A 19,837-nucleotide genomic window follows, 5' to 3' on the forward strand; every position below is an offset into this window, starting at 1 on the left:
TTTAAAAATTGCATAAGATGACCAGTTAAATAATGTTTTAAGGGTGATAAACATATTTTTTTTTAATTTTTTACTCTTAATTTGAGGTCTTTTTTTATGAAACTGTTACACGATATATTTTTTTGGACTCTTTGACATGAGGACTATGAAATAAACTTTCCACAAATATTTTTAATGTATTGGACATAAATTTAAAAAATCGAATAAGATAATCACTTAAACATTGTTTTTAAGGGTGGGAAACATAGTTGATCCCATTATGACAACATTTTATACTTCAACGATAAAGACGATAACCAGTCCCACTAGGTGGTGAACATCGATTACATATCAGATTTCTTCTCTCTTGTATGACTGGTTCTCCCTTATGATGATGTTGTTGGTCTGTGTCAATGTATTTAGTATGGGCCGATCCATGGACCTGAGCCCATTTACCTACCCTTAAAATGACAAATACACCCTCATTTGTTATTGAATTATTTTCATTCGCAAATATCGTTAAAATGGCAAAATCTTGATAAAGATTTTAGAAGTTTTTTTTTATTTTTATTTTATGAGAAATAAGAATATTCATTTAACTTAGAGAAGCGGCTTGAGGCCTTACATCACAAGAAACACCAATCAAAAGTTGGAGAGAGACATCCTCTATCCAATATCTTTCTATACAATCAAAACCTAAATGAGCTAATATGTCAGCCGCTCTATTTGCATATCTATATATGAGTATTTAAATAAAAAAGAGTCTATTATCTTCACAGAGAGTATTAGGAAGTTTGAAAAGCTCATGACATATATATATATATATATATATATATATATATATATATATATATATATATATATATGTTGAAATCGCCCGAACCACTGATTTGAAAAGCATTTTGGCTTCCAGACCCTATCTCTAGACTTGCAACTTGGACCTCCCCACAAGGGCTATGATCACTCACTGCCTTTATGTTGAACAGCCTTGCTAGCTCATCAGCTCTGAGAGTGGCCACATTTCTGCTGAAAGTGATCTCAGTCTTGGAGAGCTTCATTCTCTCTCATAGAGATTAATGATATTGAGAAGTTCGTTTCCCAATATTTAGAATCTTTGGCGTTTGAGGGAAATCATGGTGGATGGGTGATATCGAGATTCGTCTATTCATGCTAGGAGGGAGAATGAAGATTTCAAAAAGTGTGACACTGTTATGTCTCAAAATGAATAATTAATTTTTGGTTTAATTGCATTTTTATACTAATTTTATTAATTTTTATATAAATTTTACCTTTTAATTTTACAAATTAATTTAACACATTTTATTTTTAACTTTTACAAAAACTTGCAAATTTATCTCCTATTATTAAACTGATGTAACATGCTAACACAAATATAAAATTTGAGGGTAAAATTTATAATAAAATTAAAAAGTTGATGGTAAATTTTATTTAAAAAATTGAGACAAAATTTAAGGTATAATTATATCATCATGCCATTTTAGCTCATAAACAGAAGGTAAAGTTTTCAACTTTTTTTAAAAAAAATTGGGATAAATAAGATCAAATTAACTTGTTAGAGCTAAAAATTTCAAAAAAAATAAAAAATCAAGAGTAAAAATTACGATTAAGTCTTAATCTTTATGTGACAAATAGTTTAATATTTTTAATTATTACAAAGAATTAATACATTCCAGTATAGACGGTCTAAAAATTAGTCAAAATTATGATAATTCAAGATTATATAATAATTTCTGTAATACTTAACGAAACAAAGAGAACTCTATCATAAGTGCGCCGCCCCCCCTCCCCAATATTTTTTGTTAATATGTGCTAATATGCATTCCAGCCCAAGACCAAAAGCAAAAAAGCTCACTTATGGTTTAAGGGCACTCATTCGTAATATTATTCGATTTCATTAGTTTACCCCCATATCGATTTGAATAATCCGTAAGTTTTTTTAATTTTTTTTTTCAAAAAATATGTGTTACAAATTAGTGGTGTAAACAAGAATTAAACTTATAACTTTTAAGTTATTAGCATAACACTCTAACCAACTGAACTAATAAGTTAATTATATTATAAAATAAATAATGTTACTATACATAACACTAAAATTTCTAATGTATATTTAATGACCATGTAAATTTAAATAATAAATTTTATGGTAATTAATTTTGATATAACTCATACAAATTATTTAATTTGTATATTTTTTTAAAAAAATATTTACTATTTAAAAAATTAATTTATTATTAAATTAGAAAAACATATTTTTGAATTTTTTTTAAAAAAATACTTACAGATCACATAATCTGTATGAGTCATACGAATTAACTCATACAAATTATGTAATCTGTATGACTCATACAGATTATGTAATTCATATGACTCGTACGGATTACTTGATCTCTATGAATTAATTCGTATGATTCATACGGATCACATAATCCGTATGAGTTTTACGTGATCCGTAAGTGTTTTTTTAATTTTTTAAAATGTTTTTTTTAATTTATTAATATATTAAATTTTTTGATAATAAATATTTTTTATTTATAAAAAATATACGGATTAAATAATTCGTATGAGTTATATCAAAATTAATTGTCAACAAATTTATTATTTGAATTTACATGCGCATTAAATATATATTAAAAATTTTAATGCTATATATAACAATATTATTTATTTTATAATATAATTGATCTATTAGCTCACTTGATTATAACATTGAAGCTACTAATTAACAACTGGCTAATAGCAATTGGAGCGTGCTCTATGAGGGAAAATCTTTCATTGTTGTTAGCTCATGTCTTGGGCTCTTGGCCATGAAGTCCGCCACAGGCCACTTTATTGACCTCTCTGAAAGAATACATTAAAAAGGTCTGTCAGGTTGTTGAGAAAACCTCTCATTAACAATATGATTTTTTATATATAAGATGAATTGGAGGATAAAAATCTTGAATTTAATTTTTTTTATTAATAAAAATTAACATTTCACTAATTAATATTTGTCGATAAAAAATAATAAAAAAAGAATGTAACTTTATTTTCTATTGATGTGCCAACAAACATGTTGAGGGGCTTTATGCATGTTGTTGTTAGCCCAAAAATCTTCCAAGAAAAAAAAGATAAAGTGATAATTAATCTTGGTTAGGATGGTGTGATAATGAAAATTGAGAAGTTGGTCATTGAAAATGTGAGAAATCATAAGCTTCCAAATTTTCCAAATGGACGCAAGAAAAAAAGAGGAGCTCCATACTTGGATATATATACTATCTTTTATCCATTGAATTGGATCAGTACTAAAAAAGAATACGCGATCACTGATTCCCAGCTTAGTCCAAATGATGCTAGACTTCGGACAATCTCTCAAGCAATGTAGGTTACTTTCAATGTCCAAATTACACCTTTGGAATATATCAGATGGGCCAATATTCCTATGATGCAGAAGTGCCCTTGTAGGAATGGAACTGTGAGCAATGAGCCATATAAAATGCTTCATTTTAATCCTTTTAGTTCCTACAATCAAATTTTAAAAAAATAAAAAATAATATGTATAAAATCTAAAATGGGATATTTTTAATATAAAAACTAAAAGAAAAAGTTTTTTTAATTATAAGGAACTAATTAAACTTTTTTTTTAATTCTAATAGTTATATTGTATACTCATTTTTATATTAATTAGAAGAAGTATCCGTGTGATGGAAGCAATAATTGTTCTTTAAAAGACGGGACAATCTTAAAAATTATTAGAGAACTTTTTAATGTAATAATTTATGAAATAAGAATGAAATAATTATATAATTAATTAAATATGAAAATTACTATAGGGTTTATGTTCTAAAAAACTTGTATTTGATACTATTTTTGGTGTTTATTATAAGATTCAATTAAATAATTCATCATAATTAAAATAATTAATTTAGTTAAGAACATTAAAATAACTAAAGTTCAAACTTTAGAGATCACCAAGAAAAAAATATTTGTTATTAATTTTTATAAAACAAAAAAAATCACATTTTAAAAAACAATATATATTAGTGAACATGTTAAATATATAACTCGTTTATTTAAAGAATTTTTTTCTGTTAAAATTTCTTTTTTGTCTCATTTATAGTTAGATTGGTCCCGAGCTTAGTTTATTTAAGATGGAAGGCGTTAGAAAAACATTTTTCTTGTTAGTTAAAATTTATTGAAAATTCTAAAATTCAAAGAGAGGAACGTTAAATAAGATGAAAATTTATTTTATAATTTTCAATAAATTTTAACAAAAATGATATAGTATAAATTGTTGTGTATTTGTATCACTTCTCATAAAAATGAATAAATAAAAGAAATGGAGAAAAAGTTTGTTTGTTTATTTAGTTGCGTGATAGAGAGAATGAGAAACAATTGTATGAAAAATTGCCTCCCTTATATCTCTCATCAAAGAGATTATAAACTTTTATTATTTTTTTTATCGTATCTTCTTTTTCTCCATTTGTTTCTTCTATTTATACTCTCACAAATTCAGGATAAATGATAGTTCTTCTTACTTGAAAGAATGATATAAATTTGTTTTAAAATTTTAATTATATGATTTTTAGTTGTTATTTAAGGATTTTATCAAATTTTAAATTATTTTATTATTTTTTTGTTACAAGAGAAAAAATAATTTTTATTCTAGTACAAAATATAACCATCTTATTAAAATATTTTATCAAACTGAGTCTATAAATGTGGATTTTATTAAGATTAAGCTTTAGATTGATTTTAATCAATTAAAAGTAAAAAATAGTAAAAAGAAAGCAAAAAATTTAATATTTCATTTTTTTTATAGAGAAATATAAGTAATATAAGTATATATAATATAAAGTACAAACACTACTGCCATAGTGTATACACCAGATTTTACAAGAAAAAAAAATTCTTAAAGAAAAGTTAAAGATTGGGACATGTTAGAATACAAGATAGATTTATAGTGTTTTCTTGTTTAGATGTCATGCTAAATTCCCACATATTTTAAATTTTAAATTTATCTTTTTATCACGATTTTCATCTTTTACTTTTCTTATCTTATTTATTTTATCTTCTATTTTTTATTTTTATCATCTTTTATTTTAAATTTTTATCTTATCTCCTATCTCTCTTTATCTTCTATTTTAAATTTTTATCCTTCTTATTTCTTACTTCTTTAAATTTTACATTTAAATTTCTTATGTTTTACTTATAAATTGAGTGTTTGTATTAGTTTAAATATAAATAAAGTCTTTATGATTTTGATACTCAGACTTCTAAATATTTTACTACTTAAAACAATTTAGTGCAGTTATCAATGAATTATCATCTATCAACACTCTAGAATCTTGTTATATACAAGATTATTACTTTGCATATAAAAAGATACGAGAGAAATTAATTTTTTTAGAAGATGTTGTCCGGGAATAAGGATTAACTAATTAACTAACTATTGTGCTGTCTTGTCCAATGTTAGTGAAGTACTCCACGATCAATTTCTCAATGCAACAAGCTAGCAGCTACTAGCCACAGTAAATAATTGGTAGATAACATTCCTTATATTTCTTTCTTCTCCTATCCTCTGCTGTCGACCAAGGCCAACAAAAAGAAAAAGGATAAAGGGATAAAATCGTCAGAAAGCCAAATTTGCCTAACTTAGACCCACCACTCAATTATCATAAACCATCCTCATAGTCAGCTAAAACTAGCATACTCATACCATTTGGACCATTATAATGCTCTTTTGATATACTTTGGATTCTAATTGAAACTGAACATATATTATTATATCAGATAAAGGGAGACAAGAGATGAAATGAAAAGTTTACTATAATTGAGATTATTTAGATGCTTAAATTATCTTCGAAGTCACCAAATAATTATTTCAAGATATGGCAGGTACATGGAAATATACCAAACTGTGCGTACAACATGGGTCTGAAGTGAAACTTGTGAGTGCTCCAACAATGTGTGTGTCATTAAAAATAAGTCATCTCATGTTTCTATATAATACACTTTTGTGTGTGTGTGTGTGTGTGTGTGATAGGTGGTAGAACATAATTACATGACAATTGGAGCTGAGCATCTAAGATTTTCTCAATGAGTCTAGCAAGTAGCAACCAATCTGTAGTTTTCTTTACAAAGGGCACCATTGCAGAAGAGGCAGAGGAATGGTATTTGTTTTCCATTCCCTGTTCTTGTTTAATTGTACAAGTCTTTTCCTCACTATAACCCCACCACAGAAAATGCAGTCTATATATGATAATTTCCTCTTGAAATTAACTTGAGATATTTCCCCTAAAGAAAAAGATAATAACCCCACAACTTTTTTGTCAATGGCATGTTAGATAGTACAAAATTAGAATTGTGACACATTGTGACTTCAAAGTCATTTCACTAGTACTTCTTTTCTCTGTCCCCGTAGAAGGAAAAGTTAAAACAACAATTAAGGGTGTGCATGAGCAATTTCTTTGTGGAACAAGCACTGATCAACAACCAATAAGATGGACTAGGGTGAATGTCAAGGAAATGAGGATGAAGAAAGAACTATGTTTATAATTATAGGAATGTTGCTCGCTGGGCCTTATATGGATGGAATTCAATTCACCTTTTAAGTGGAAAGATTTTCCTCAACTCTTGGTCCACTACAGCCCAGAAATGGGGCATAGCTAGCAGAAAAGATGCAGTATGATAGTGCTTCCACTTCCACATATGTGTAATATGTTCTTCCCAACACACTGATCTTTTTTGTGTGTGTGTGTCATAAACCTTATCCAAAATTGGTACAAGTACTGTTTGAATCTAAAATACCAAAGCCTTGAGAATAATATTAATGGTATCATGATATGGTACACGAATTTGAAGCGAGAAATAGTAAAAGAATTTGAATGGTGACTAAATTGTTTTGGTTGTTGATGACTAGTTTGGTTAAGTTTCTGTTGGCACCAACCTTATAGGGCATATGTCTACTTCGGTGCCAGTGCAGGAAGAAAGGTACTTAGGTAACCTTCCATGGCTTTCATCATCATCATCATCTCTTCCTATCTAATGAAGCACAATTGTGCAGTTAACAGTGAGATAACGACTTGTAAGAAAGACACCGTACAATCTTGTACTATAAATAGTAAATCTCTTTCGGATTTAACTCTCAATAAATATGGTTTTTATTGGACTAGGATGGTACTATAAAAAAGTTAAAAAAGATTAGTCCTCAACAACAAAATAATGATGTCTACTTTAAGGGAATAAATATTACTGCCGAGTGCCGACCTTCTAAATCAGAAAAAATATCAATATCAATAAACAGCAAAATATAATTAATGTTTGGATAAGTTATAAGTAAGGTGGTTCATGGTTAGTGTAGTTTACGTACTCTGTTTCTTTTTTTAATAATTGATTGATCATCATATAAATAATATGGAAGTTTCCTTGGCTCCACCAATTGACTAAGTAAATAAATTATCAACGATTTTATCCTACATCTCTCTTTTTTCTCTTTCTATGTTTTTTCTTTGTTGTGTAAATAGAATTTCTGAGTTAGTTAAATTCCCCCTTCCAAAGAAATAATTGATTGCTTTGTTTCATGTGGGATGTATGTGCAGTTTCCACTGACGTGCTACTCCTACTAATAATTCATTGATTACAAAGCTACGCAGAAGCATATGGGTTGAGAGTGAAACAAAAAGTTCTTAGCTATATATATATATATAGATACACTCCAAAAGACTATAATTGCTGATAATAATGAATCATATATAGATACACTCCAAAAGGTGGGTCACCCTAGTTGAATGCCTGAGACCAAACCCATCTTAATGTGTGCCACATGGACAACCGCAGGTGGATGATGTCAGCATGAAGTGTGATGATGACCCATGCCATCAAAGTCTTTCATTTAATAAAAAAAGAATCTGTTGCCACGCAACACTCTGTCCCTCCAACACATGGATTTCATGCTATAGGAATTTGACGCAATCACGCAGTCCGTTAATGATGATCGTCTGATCTGATGAAGATTAAATGGATTATATTTTAACTTAAAAAATAAATAATCAAAATATGAATCATCTAATCTTCATTGATCCAAATTTACGACATGCAACAAATCCAATTCTTTCCTAACATAGTTGACGTAGATCCCGCTTCTTGAGCAAGTATTATATATTTATATGTTCCGTTATCTGCCGCCTTGTTTGCTTGGAGTTGAGTGCTGTCGTGCCAAAAATAAAATTATCAATTATTTGATGAAATGTATCTGCTTTGTACGTGATAAACGCCATCTTGAGTTTCACGTCAGACCCTGATCTCTATATATCAATTTATATTTATATATCTATTCATTAATTCCTACCTTCTCTCTTTGCACTTTAAATACCATCATCCTTTCCAAACCCACCTTCATCCTCCCCTGTCTCTTATTATTTGCTTCAATGGGTGATAACAATGTCAACCTTCCACCCGGGTTTCGATTTTATCCCACAGATGAAGAGCTTGTAGTCCATTTCCTTCACAGAAAGGCATCTCTTTTACCTTGCCACCCAGATGCCATCCCTGATCTTGAAGTCTACCCATATGATCCATGGGAACTTGATGGTACCATTCCTTGCTTTGGTTTCAACTTTCATTATATTACACCTTTTTGTTCCATGCCATTTTGAACTTTGGAGAAATTATTATATCGATTAATTTTTACTTGACACGTATCAAAGAGTTTATAAAACTCAGTTACGTGTCATGTGTCATGTAAAGATTAATTGAAATTATATGATCTCAAACCATACATTAATTTCTCATGCTTCAGAATATATGCATGTTAATTAATTTTCATCTGTGTACACTGTACAGGTAGAGCTTTGGCAGAGGGAAACCAATGGTACTACTACAGCAGAAGGACACAAAATAGGGTCACTGGCAATGGGTATTGGAAACCAACGGGAATGGAAGAACCAGTGGTTTCAAGCACAAGCAACAAAAGGGTTGGCATGAAGAAATATTTTGTGTTCCATGTGGGAGAAGCCCCTACTGCTGGTATCAAAACCAATTGGATAATGCAAGAATATCGTCTATCAGATTCTGCTTCCTCTACCAGATCATCCAAAAGAAAACCACAACCAAAAATAGTTAGTATATACATATTTTCATACACACATGTAGATATATAAATACATATATAGTCAGGAAGCACATCAAACATGTACTACTCTTATGGCAAGAAATAAGAAAGAAATATAAATATAAACTATTAGCTAATAATACATAATATATTGATTAAAATTAAAAAAATACATATAACTTTTTTTAAATAGTCGTGTGAACAGTTATCACTTACGTATATATGTTCAAGTTGAAAAACTATTGTGCAACACATTGATTTGATTGCTGATTTTTAATTTTTTTTTCCTGTTCTGTTTGATTCAGGAATACAATAAATGGGTGATATGTCGTGTTTATGAGCGCAATGGAGACGATGATAATGGAACAGAGCTCTCATGCTTGGATGAAGTATTCTTGTCATTGGATGATGATCTTGATGAAATAAGCTTACCAAATTAATTAGCTGATAATGCAAGTGATCTAGCTTGCTATATAGCCGCAGTATATCCATCTGGATAATTAATTAAAATAATTGTTGCTTGTTATCGCTTCATATGTTATTTACGGGCCATAGTTAAACTTAAATCCAGTGTAGATGGCATTGTAATGATCAATGAAATGGGTTTTCATAGCAGCCCTTCAAGTGGGGCACTAAGCAAAAAATTCATGGCCAAACAATATGTACGTAGTATGACGTTATGGTTTTATAGATCCCACTCACTAGTTATCCCCCTCAAATTTCTTTTCCCTTTCTTCGGTATATAAGGACACGTGGATAATTACCAGCATATTCATTCTCAGCCATTAATATGGCTCAATAAACCTGCAAATCCGGATAATAATGAGGAAAAAACAAAAGAGAGAGCGAGATTTTAACAAGAGAAAAAAATGCTAATAACATTCTTTTTTTATTAAAATTATTAGACAAAATTACTTATTAGTTTTACAAATTAAAAATCGAGTTATTAAACAAAAAATCACCTGAGATTTCCACTTAGTAACAAAAAAAATATGTATAAATTAATATTAAAGACACGAAAAAATATAAAGAGATAGTAGGCGAGAAGTGTAATTGTAATATGTGATAAGAGATGAATAGAGTCATAGAGAGGAGTAATGAATATCAATGAGATGTTTACATTGTTGAAGTGTCTAAAAAATATTACTCTAATTAAAAACATTCGAAATGTGGCATTCCTTCGGTATTAGGAGTCTCACGTGTAGGCATCGTTGAGAGAACAAGGAATATATTATTAATTCATGAAACGTGAGAAGAGGAAGAGGAGTGTGGAGCCCATTAAGCACTGTAAGGGACACTTGCAACTGAGCATTGAAAAATAAAGGAATTGAATTTGCTGCATTCACACATTCATGAATCTGGATTCATATTTTAATTGTTTATTTTAAATTTGATCTGAGTTAAAAATTGATCAGTCTAATTTTATCAAATTATGGTTACCATCAACTGATTTAGTGAATGTGTTCAAATTTCGACTTGAGAGAATTCGTATCCGGGCAATAAACTATTGAGTTTCGTAGCTTTTGTCTACTTTAATGGTATAATTGGTAGCTATTTGTCTTAATTGGGTCACAATGCTAAGGAACGATTTCCTTTTTGTTGTTGTTTTGCTTTTCTTGCATTTGCATATATGGGTGGCTGCTTAGGGAAGCATCAAGTCATGCGTGATGCAAGCACTCAAGTCATGCTTTCAGACCCCAAGCACGGGATATATATATATATATATTGGACAAAATTCAAGTTCTTTAAGAAAAAATCAATATAAAATATATAAGTTGAAACAATTTTTATCCAATAAGCTAATTTTTTAGATTAAATTAAGCTTAAACTAATATTTTAAAATAATGTCAGAGTTTTTTTACAATCTACTAAATAAGTCATCTATCATATTATCCATACATTAAATTTAAAAGTGTTGAAGATAAAGAGATATACAAATAAAAACTCAAATATTACATTTATTAGAAATAAGATTAATATTGAGTATACAAGATAAGAGATAATTCTCACTAATTTAACTTTTCATGTTGAATTAAGCTGAAATTCACCTTAATATATATATTGAGTGGCAGATTATTCATGAAGTGAATAGATAATTATGAGGAGATGCATGGTAATTTAATGACAAAGCTGCGCGTTAAGAATGGATAAAAAACAGATGAGTCCAAGAAATGGTTGGTTATCTTTATCATAAACGTCTAATCTAATATCTAATGCTGGTATATCAAATACAAAGGCATCAATCTAATATTATAATTGACATGATATGACACCATTATTTGAAGCTAGCAAAATTTTGGGCCAAACAAAATACTGTTTTATAAAATTGTACTAATTTTTTATTATCTAGAGATCGAAACTAAAGCATTATTTAATTGCTGGGATCATCCTTAAAACATTAATACATTTCAAACATAATAAATAAAAAGAAGGAATGGGAAGTAATTGAGTCTGAGTTCAGAATTTATATATATAGTTGCTTATATAAGTGGGAAGATGTACTTTAAGTATACTCATTCATAATTATTGATTAAAAATTTAAAGGTTTAAAATTGTAATATATATATATATATATATATATATATATATATATATATATATATATATATATATATTAATTATAATCTCAATTGTTGATTTTGTAATTAATAATCATTATTATATTTTATTCTTTAAAATGCACTTTCTTCACTTAAACTAAAGATGTCAATACTGAAAAAAAAAAAAAAAACCAAAGACGTCAAATCTCTTGCTATAACATTTTCTCTGCTTTCATGTATTTATATTTAATTAATATGCCATCAAAGTAAATAATTTAATTTACTTCACTGTTAAATGTTAATATGAAACTGTATATTTATATTTAATGATATATTGCTAAGTTATTTAAAAAGTTTGGTATTTCATATATTTTTTAACATAATTACAGATAACATAAAATACAAATTTTGCTAATAATGTAAAAATAATTACATTAATGATGCATCAAACTGAACTCTAATAAGCTCTATATTAAGAATTACTCTCATAATTAATCCAAAGGATCAAAATTGGTAAAAATATTTGAGGTTCTCATGAAAAAGTCAAATATCTTAATTATATATATAAAAAAAAAAACACTATAGTGGTATTGTCTCATCCAATAAGCAGCATGCTGCGTTTCGACGTTTGTGTTGTTTCCACGAGTCCATGTCTATCACAATTCACGAAAGAACTCGCTCCCACCCTTGTTTCTTTTAATTTATAATAGCGTATAACTATTTCATTGCTTAATCAGATCATAACCACTGAGCCTCCTAATCATCTCACCCGTGCTTGCATGTTAGCTTGCCCATGCAACTTTTAGAGAGAGAAAAAGAAGTGCATGTGGTTTTGGCTACTTCAAAGAGCCGAAACAAACACCATTACTCAAACTACATATATAATTAGACTCGCATTATATTCTCAATATCCCACATAAACTATATGCTCCCGACTGTACGTGGAAAGTTGAAAATGCCAAATCAAAATTGGACGTTATAATGATTGCCCAAGTCACGAAACCTTCCCAATGGGCCTAATTTTCAACTTGTTCATAAAGCTTTGGTTGATCGCAACAAAATTTATGTATATTATATAAAGCCATAAAGGGGAAGGCAGGTGTTTGACATGTACCCATCTAGCCATCCCGATCTTGGCATTTGGCTTGCTTGTTTTCTTGGTATGATGATGATGATGATGATTTTTTTTTAAAAAAAAAACATTGGCATGAGAGGGCAACTAGTGAGAATGATTGTAAGGCCAATACCTATGTAGCTTTCGAATGAAGTTAAATTACAACAATCGATCCATGCAACCATCAAAAGTCAACAAAAAGGTAAAATAAGTCAACCCCACACAAAATGAATCGAAAGGGAAAAGGCAAACAAAATTGAAAATGCTCTCGGTCTGGCTGTGCCAAAGGAAGAGAACTTGTCGCCTAAGATATCAAATCTCAGCACATGAGGAAAATAATAAGAGGAAAAAACTGTCTTGTGCTATGTGAGTTCAGGAACTAACCCACCCAATTGAGGGCCATAGAAAAAGGATTAATATATGATAAAATGTATGAAGTTCCCAACGTTAAAATATTACTTTATTTGTTTCTGGCCATACTGCACCGGAGTAATCATACATGCACCATAAAAAATTTGGTTGATATAAAAATTTCTTCGAGGGTAGCAAAAGCTCAACTATCATTATAACTTTTTTAAGCGCAATATGACAATATGAAGACTAGTGGATGGCGTAAGAGTGACCACACAATTCACAAAAACCAATTGCTTTTTTACATTTAAAATCAATACAAGATAAATGGGATAGTATGTATCTGAGTTGGGAATAAAAGAGTAAAATCAATGCAGGGAGGAATAAAGAAACTGAATCTGTTCTGAATCTTCTGACTATGAGTTTAGGTTAAATTTATATTTGTTTAAAATGATTACAATTTGAAATCCCCTTGATAAAGTGATTATTTCCTTTTTTTAATGGTTAATTTAGAGCAGATACAAATTATCTTTTTAAATTATCCCTCTCTTTTTTTTTTTTTATCTCGCTTACCATTTCTATATAATTGGACTAGTTATGTTTTTTCTATGAAAATATCTATATTTATATCTTTATTCATCTATTAATTACGTTTCTAGGAATTATTATTACTCCCTTATATTTATTATTATTTTATTTTCTAAATTGAATTTTAATTAATATTTTTTTAAAGAAAATCTCAAATGGGTAAATATAATCTTGTATTACAATATAGTTATTTATTATGAATTTAAAATATAATTTATATATTGATAACCTTGTATTATAATATAATTTATATGGTTACATATAATTTTTTATATAAATGAGAATAATTTTCTCAGCTGTGAAAAGCTACTCTCCCTTTTCCCTCATTGTGAAAGTATTTATCAGTCTTTTTTCTTGGCAGTTTTAGCTCTTTGTTACCCCCACTCTGATTTTTTAGAAGAATAACTCTTGGTGATCTATTCAAACAAAACTCTCAATGAGGACCTTTGGAATCATTGTTTTTCTCTTTCGTTGTTCCGACTATAGATAACTCTCTAATCTCTAAATCTACAAAGATCATATTATTATCTTTATCTTTTCTCTTACCCGAGGATAACTCTCCAATTTCTTCTGTTTCAAAACTCGGAGATTCCAAACGGTGGGATAACAAACTTTTGTGATAATGGTTTATCATTATCTTTCACTTGCCGTGGGGATAATATATAAATGAGTATTCCTCTATTTAAGGTCTTTTCTTAATTTCTTTTTTTAAAAAGCATTTTAATTTTCAAAAACTAATTAAAAATCCTATTTGTTTGGTTATTTTTGTAAAACTGTTTTCTAATTTTAATTTTTAAAACTAAAAAATAAAAATAATTTTGAGATATTTTCCTTTTTTAATTTCTCATTTCTCTTTTAAAGGGAGGTGAAAATAGCATTTTCCTAACAATTACTAAAATATTAAACTTTTTAAGCCTATGTTTGATTAAAATAGTGAGAAAAGGATTTAGTCTCTAAAATTATACTACATTCGTTCTAAAATAAGTGTAATATTTGAGAAAAAATGTCCCAAAATAAATATAAAATTTATTTTTTTAATATAATATTAATTATTTTTTCCATTAATATCTCTAATAAATATTATTTTAATTTTTTAATATAATTGGAATATTACCTATTGCTCTTTTTCAGTCATACTCCTTATTGGTCATTTAGGTTTTCGACAGTCATAGTTTAGTTCCCTGGAAGCCACAAAATAGATGGATCAATGGCATAACTAAAATTAGTTCCTTTAGATTCAAAGCTACCCACATTTATAGGAAAGAAACCATTGTCCAAATTTACTTGTTAACTTTGCGATTTCTAATTGCAACTCTTTTAGGTGGGACGCAGCCACCTCTTTTTGTTCTCATTACTATGCCCGAGAATTTAATGGGTTGCCTCAGTGTATGTTTTGTTGACACGGGTCTTGTCTTTGTCTCTCCATGATGTTTTGTTCATCTTTCTCTTTATTCAATCAAATTTGGCTTGACTTGTTGGATGTGCGATTTGTGGGGTGGAGGGTTGGGTGTGAACATAATTGAAATCTTTCCCTTACTCCAATGCCTAGTTTGTTTTTTTTTTTTTTTTTTTATAAACTTCTATTTATTTAATAAGGTTAATTTTGTAAAAAAAATTATAAAAATTAATAATTTGAAATTCAATTTTAATTGAGATTTAAACTAAACATTGATTGATGTTTTTTCAAAAATTAGAATAATTAAATTATTATTTTCTTTTATTTATTTACTATTATTTTTGTTTGTATAAAATAATCTAGATCGACATATATTTTAAGACGGAGGAATATCTCATTTTTTCATATATTAGTTGATTTCTGCGATTAAAGAAAACTTAAATAATACATCATTCAATTTTTTTAAGATTCCATTTAAATCCCTAAAATCAACCCATTTTTTTGTCCTTATGTTAATATTATTACTTAAATAGCTGAATTAGGGACAAAATGAAAAAAAAAAGTTCAGACAATCGGAATTACCATTATAAAGTTTAAACACTTCAAAACATCAGACAATTAAGGAGTAGAAATTAGACAAACTGCTTGTTTGGAGTATGGGCTAACACATATAATGACGAGTAAGGTAAAAAAAATTTCGAAAGAACTATTAAAGGTCAGACTTTTAAGTTATTAAAAAAAATCTTTTAGCCTTAATAAATCGATTATTCAAGTAAATATATTTAATAATAATATCCTATTTGACCAGAGGCAAAAAAGTATATAGAATGGAGTGAATAAAGGTTCAAGAAATACAGGAAGGAACAGATTTGTGGTCACGAATGTTTTGAAGTTAAGATACACTAGAAGATGAGAGGTCATTATCGGGGTGGAACTTATCCAAATTTTTTCTTCAGATATGTCCTGTTCTTTATCATGGTTGAGAAATAAGAAGGAAATGCTCACTATTATCAATTATTGATTTAAGAATATCATCATTCGGTATTATTTGGATTCTTTGCATGGTTAAAAGATCGAGGTCAACCTTCCATCAAGGATATATTGAAATAGTAGGTGTTTGTTGTTTTATGTACGTAATTTTTTTTGGTGAATTTATTTATGTTGTAATAATATTGAAAGTACTTACTTATACCGGCTTTATTCCATTATTGGTGAAAGCTTTGCAATTTTATCATGGTACCAGAGAAGCAAGGCTGTCGAAATCCAAATTAAATATAATGAATTGGACATAGGTATATGTTTATGAAAGCTTCGAATTAATAATTATTAAAATATATGGTTTATAGATAATATTTTTCTTTAAGCATGAGATAAAAAATTTGATCTTTGATCTATGCGTATGAAAAATAATATATTGAAAAAAATCAATCTTTTAAATAAATTTTCAGGTTTAAATTTTCATACCTGAATGGATTACTCATTATTCTTGTCGACAGATACTCTCTGAATTAAAAAAAGAACTTTAAATAATTAATTAATTACAAAAATGTATCATTAATTTAATAAATTTTATTCTTTTTTATAGCATCCTCCAAACTAACAAAATAAATTATGGCTACCATGCCATGAGATTCATAAAAAAAAAATTATTTTACAAAACCTAAATAAGATTCTAATAGGGTGTATGTAATAATATATTACCATTGAGTCGTGATTTTGAAATTTCAATGTTACGTACTCAACTCTGAGTTGATTTATTTTTTATGTTTTACGTCTTGATACTTCTCTGGCTACAAATGCATTGCTTGTTAATATTTCTTATGTTTTAATTATTTTTTACATTTTCCAAATTTAATAGTAATATTTAATTTTTTAAAAAGAGAAGTTTTTATAAAAAATATATTATGCATTCTCCTTATTAAAATCATATACTATTCTTTTTTTTAATCGCTTCTTTTAAATTAAAAATGTTAATTTTTATGAGAACCTATGTCAAAACCTTCAATGCAACTAATTTTCCTTGGTTGCAACATCAACCTAAATATTTATGAATATAATTAAAGTAGTTATTAGATTGGTAAGAAATAAAAGTTACAACTCAGAAAAAAAAAGAAATAAAAGTTACAGAACAAATACAAAACTATCCATATATTCTTTTTTTAATATAAAATTTTCTTTAGTATTAAAATGTTTTTAAGAAAACATTATATATAATTATATGATTCTTAAATCAAAATAAAATAATATGTATTACAAAATTTCATCTTATGCAAACATTTTCTTCTAGCTCTGAACATACATGCATATCAAACTTGAATAACCAAATAGCCTATGCATTTGTTACAAAAAAAAAAAAATATAGCCTATGCATCAAATGAAGAAAAATTAATTCGGCAAGATCGGTTTCAAATATACAGAGTAATGTCATGGAAATGACTGTATTTTCAAAAATACAAAAAAATAAATGTTTACTCAAATAATACATGTGAAAAGATGTTTACATGGATTATAAAAACAATATGTACAAGATGAGAAATCGGTTTCTCTAAGTCGATTTTTCACTTACACAATTTTATTTTAGTTAAAAATACACTTTTGAAATCAAATTTTCAAGAATCGATTCCTAAAGTGTGTGTGTGTTTTTTTCTTAGTTTAAAAGTTGGTTTTCCATAAAGCAATTTCTAAACTAGATTTTAAAAAAATCAGTTCATAAAACAAATTGAGTTTTTTTATGGTTTTTTTATTTTTTTTATTTCTTTTAGTTTTTTTAAATTGTTTTTTCTTTTTGATTATCAATATGCTGGTATAGAAAAAAAAAACTCTAAATAAGTTATTAAATGAAATTTTGTATAAACTTTTTTGTTAACATTACATTGTTATTTTATTACCTTGAATAATTTAAATCACTTTTTTTTTATTTTACTACATTGTAATTATTCATTATATATGAAATTTAATTAGTTCTCTTTTTGTTTGATTTATTTTGATCTTTTTATTACTTTTAGATTTGCTTAATTTTAATATGATATATATATATATATAGAGGCACACAAGATCAATAGAAATAAAAATAAAAGTTAAAATAATATGGTTCACTAAGTTTCTTTAAGGAAAAAAGCGCAAGATTTATGAATTAAAAATATTAATTTTATTGTTATATTTATTCTATATAAAATAATGTGACTAAAGTTATAATGTACCCATTATACTAACAAAATATTTTTATATAATTAATTAAATATAAAATAAAATCCACACACAATCTTTTTATATATAATTAAATATAAATAAATTATGATTATTTATTTTAAATATTAATTAAGGAGATAAAACAACAGATAAATTATTAGGAATATTCACGTACATTTCTGTTGAACACATCCTCTTATATATTTTATTTTAAAATATTTTATTAAAATAGAATAAAGTTGATTTAAAAATTATTTAGTTAAAAATAACAATATTTAGTATTCAATTAATTTTATTTTTTAAAAAATAAAAATGATTAGACAACAACTCACCCTAATATACATTTCAATTCCTTTGTATTTTTATTTTATTTGATTATTAAAATACATATTTAAATTATTTTAGAAAAAAAACATATGCAACCAACAAGTTAAATTAAACATGTTTTATTTATTTAATTTGTTTAGGAAAAATAGTTAGATGACTTAAATCTCTCTCTCTCTCTGTATATATATATTATAAATATTTTACTAAATTATATTTATATTGAGTATTTAAATATATGTATTTTCTTAAATGCTATTCTAGATAAGATATGCATTTTTTTTATAAATACTTAACTAAATTATATTTATATTGAATATTTAAATATATGCATTTTTCTTAAATAATATTCTAGATAAGTTATATTTTTATAAACTAATATATATATAATAGTTAAATAAAAATTAAAATAAAAAGTAAGTTAATTTTTTTAAAAAATTATAAGAAAAAAATAGAAAACAATTTTTAAGAAACTAAAAGAAATAAAAAAAAACTCAATTTGTTTTTCAACTCGGTTTTTTTTAACTAGCTTATAAATCAGTTTTCCAGAAACCGATTCTTAACTTAGAAAAAAAAACACTTTAAAAATTGATTCTTAGAGAATTGATATTTGAAGTGTGAAAAATCAATTTAGGGGAATTGTTTTCTCACTTTGCACAGTATTTTTTATTATTTATATAAATATTTTTTCATATGTATTATTTGGATAAATATTTTTATTTTTTATTTTTGAGGCAAGAAATTCAGAAATTACTTCGCCATCGGACAATGGAACAACTTGCTTGTGGGTGTGTGTTTGTTTTTTTATTTTTTTATTTATTTTACAGATTGCTGGTGTTAATAAACTTTCATATGTATTATTTGGATAAATATTTTTATTTTTTATTTTTGAGGCGAGAAATTCAGAAATTACTTCGCCATCGGGCAATGGAACAACTTGCTTGTGGTGTGTGTTTGTTTTTTTTATTTTCTTACAGATTGCTGGTGTTAATAAACCATAAATATAAAAATATGTAGAATTAATTGAATTCTGCATCACACGATTTCAAAATCTAATTTATAAAAAAAATACTCATTTTGAACTTTTTTTTTAAAAAAATCAAATAAATTTTATTAAAATAAATTACAAAAAGTATGATTTTTTTCTTTCATAATCACAAGTATGATATGAAGCACAAGTTATGCCCAATCCTATACCATCAAAATTACAAGAATATGCGCATGACCACAACGACAATAATGTGCAG

The 19,837-nt window shown here is 27.0% G+C and overlaps 1 protein-coding gene across 1 annotated transcript; it reads left to right on the forward strand.

Annotated features, from left to right (window-relative positions):
- The first annotated feature begins 8,219 nt into the window (after positions 1-8,219).
- LOC114424544 (NAC domain-containing protein 104-like) lies at positions 8,220-9,787 on the forward strand. The gene is made up of 3 exons (XM_028391401.1): positions 8,220-8,568; positions 8,821-9,095; positions 9,394-9,787. The coding sequence occupies exons 1-3, from the start codon at positions 8,406-8,408 to the stop codon at positions 9,526-9,528; spliced, it is 573 nt and encodes a 190-aa protein (XP_028247202.1). The 5' UTR covers positions 8,220-8,405; the 3' UTR covers positions 9,529-9,787.
- Positions 9,788-19,837: the final 10,050 nt, after the last annotated feature.

This window comes from Glycine soja, chromosome 8, assembly GCF_004193775.1.
Source record: "Glycine soja cultivar W05 chromosome 8, ASM419377v2, whole genome shotgun sequence".
NCBI lineage: Eukaryota > Viridiplantae > Streptophyta > Magnoliopsida > Fabales > Fabaceae > Glycine > Glycine soja.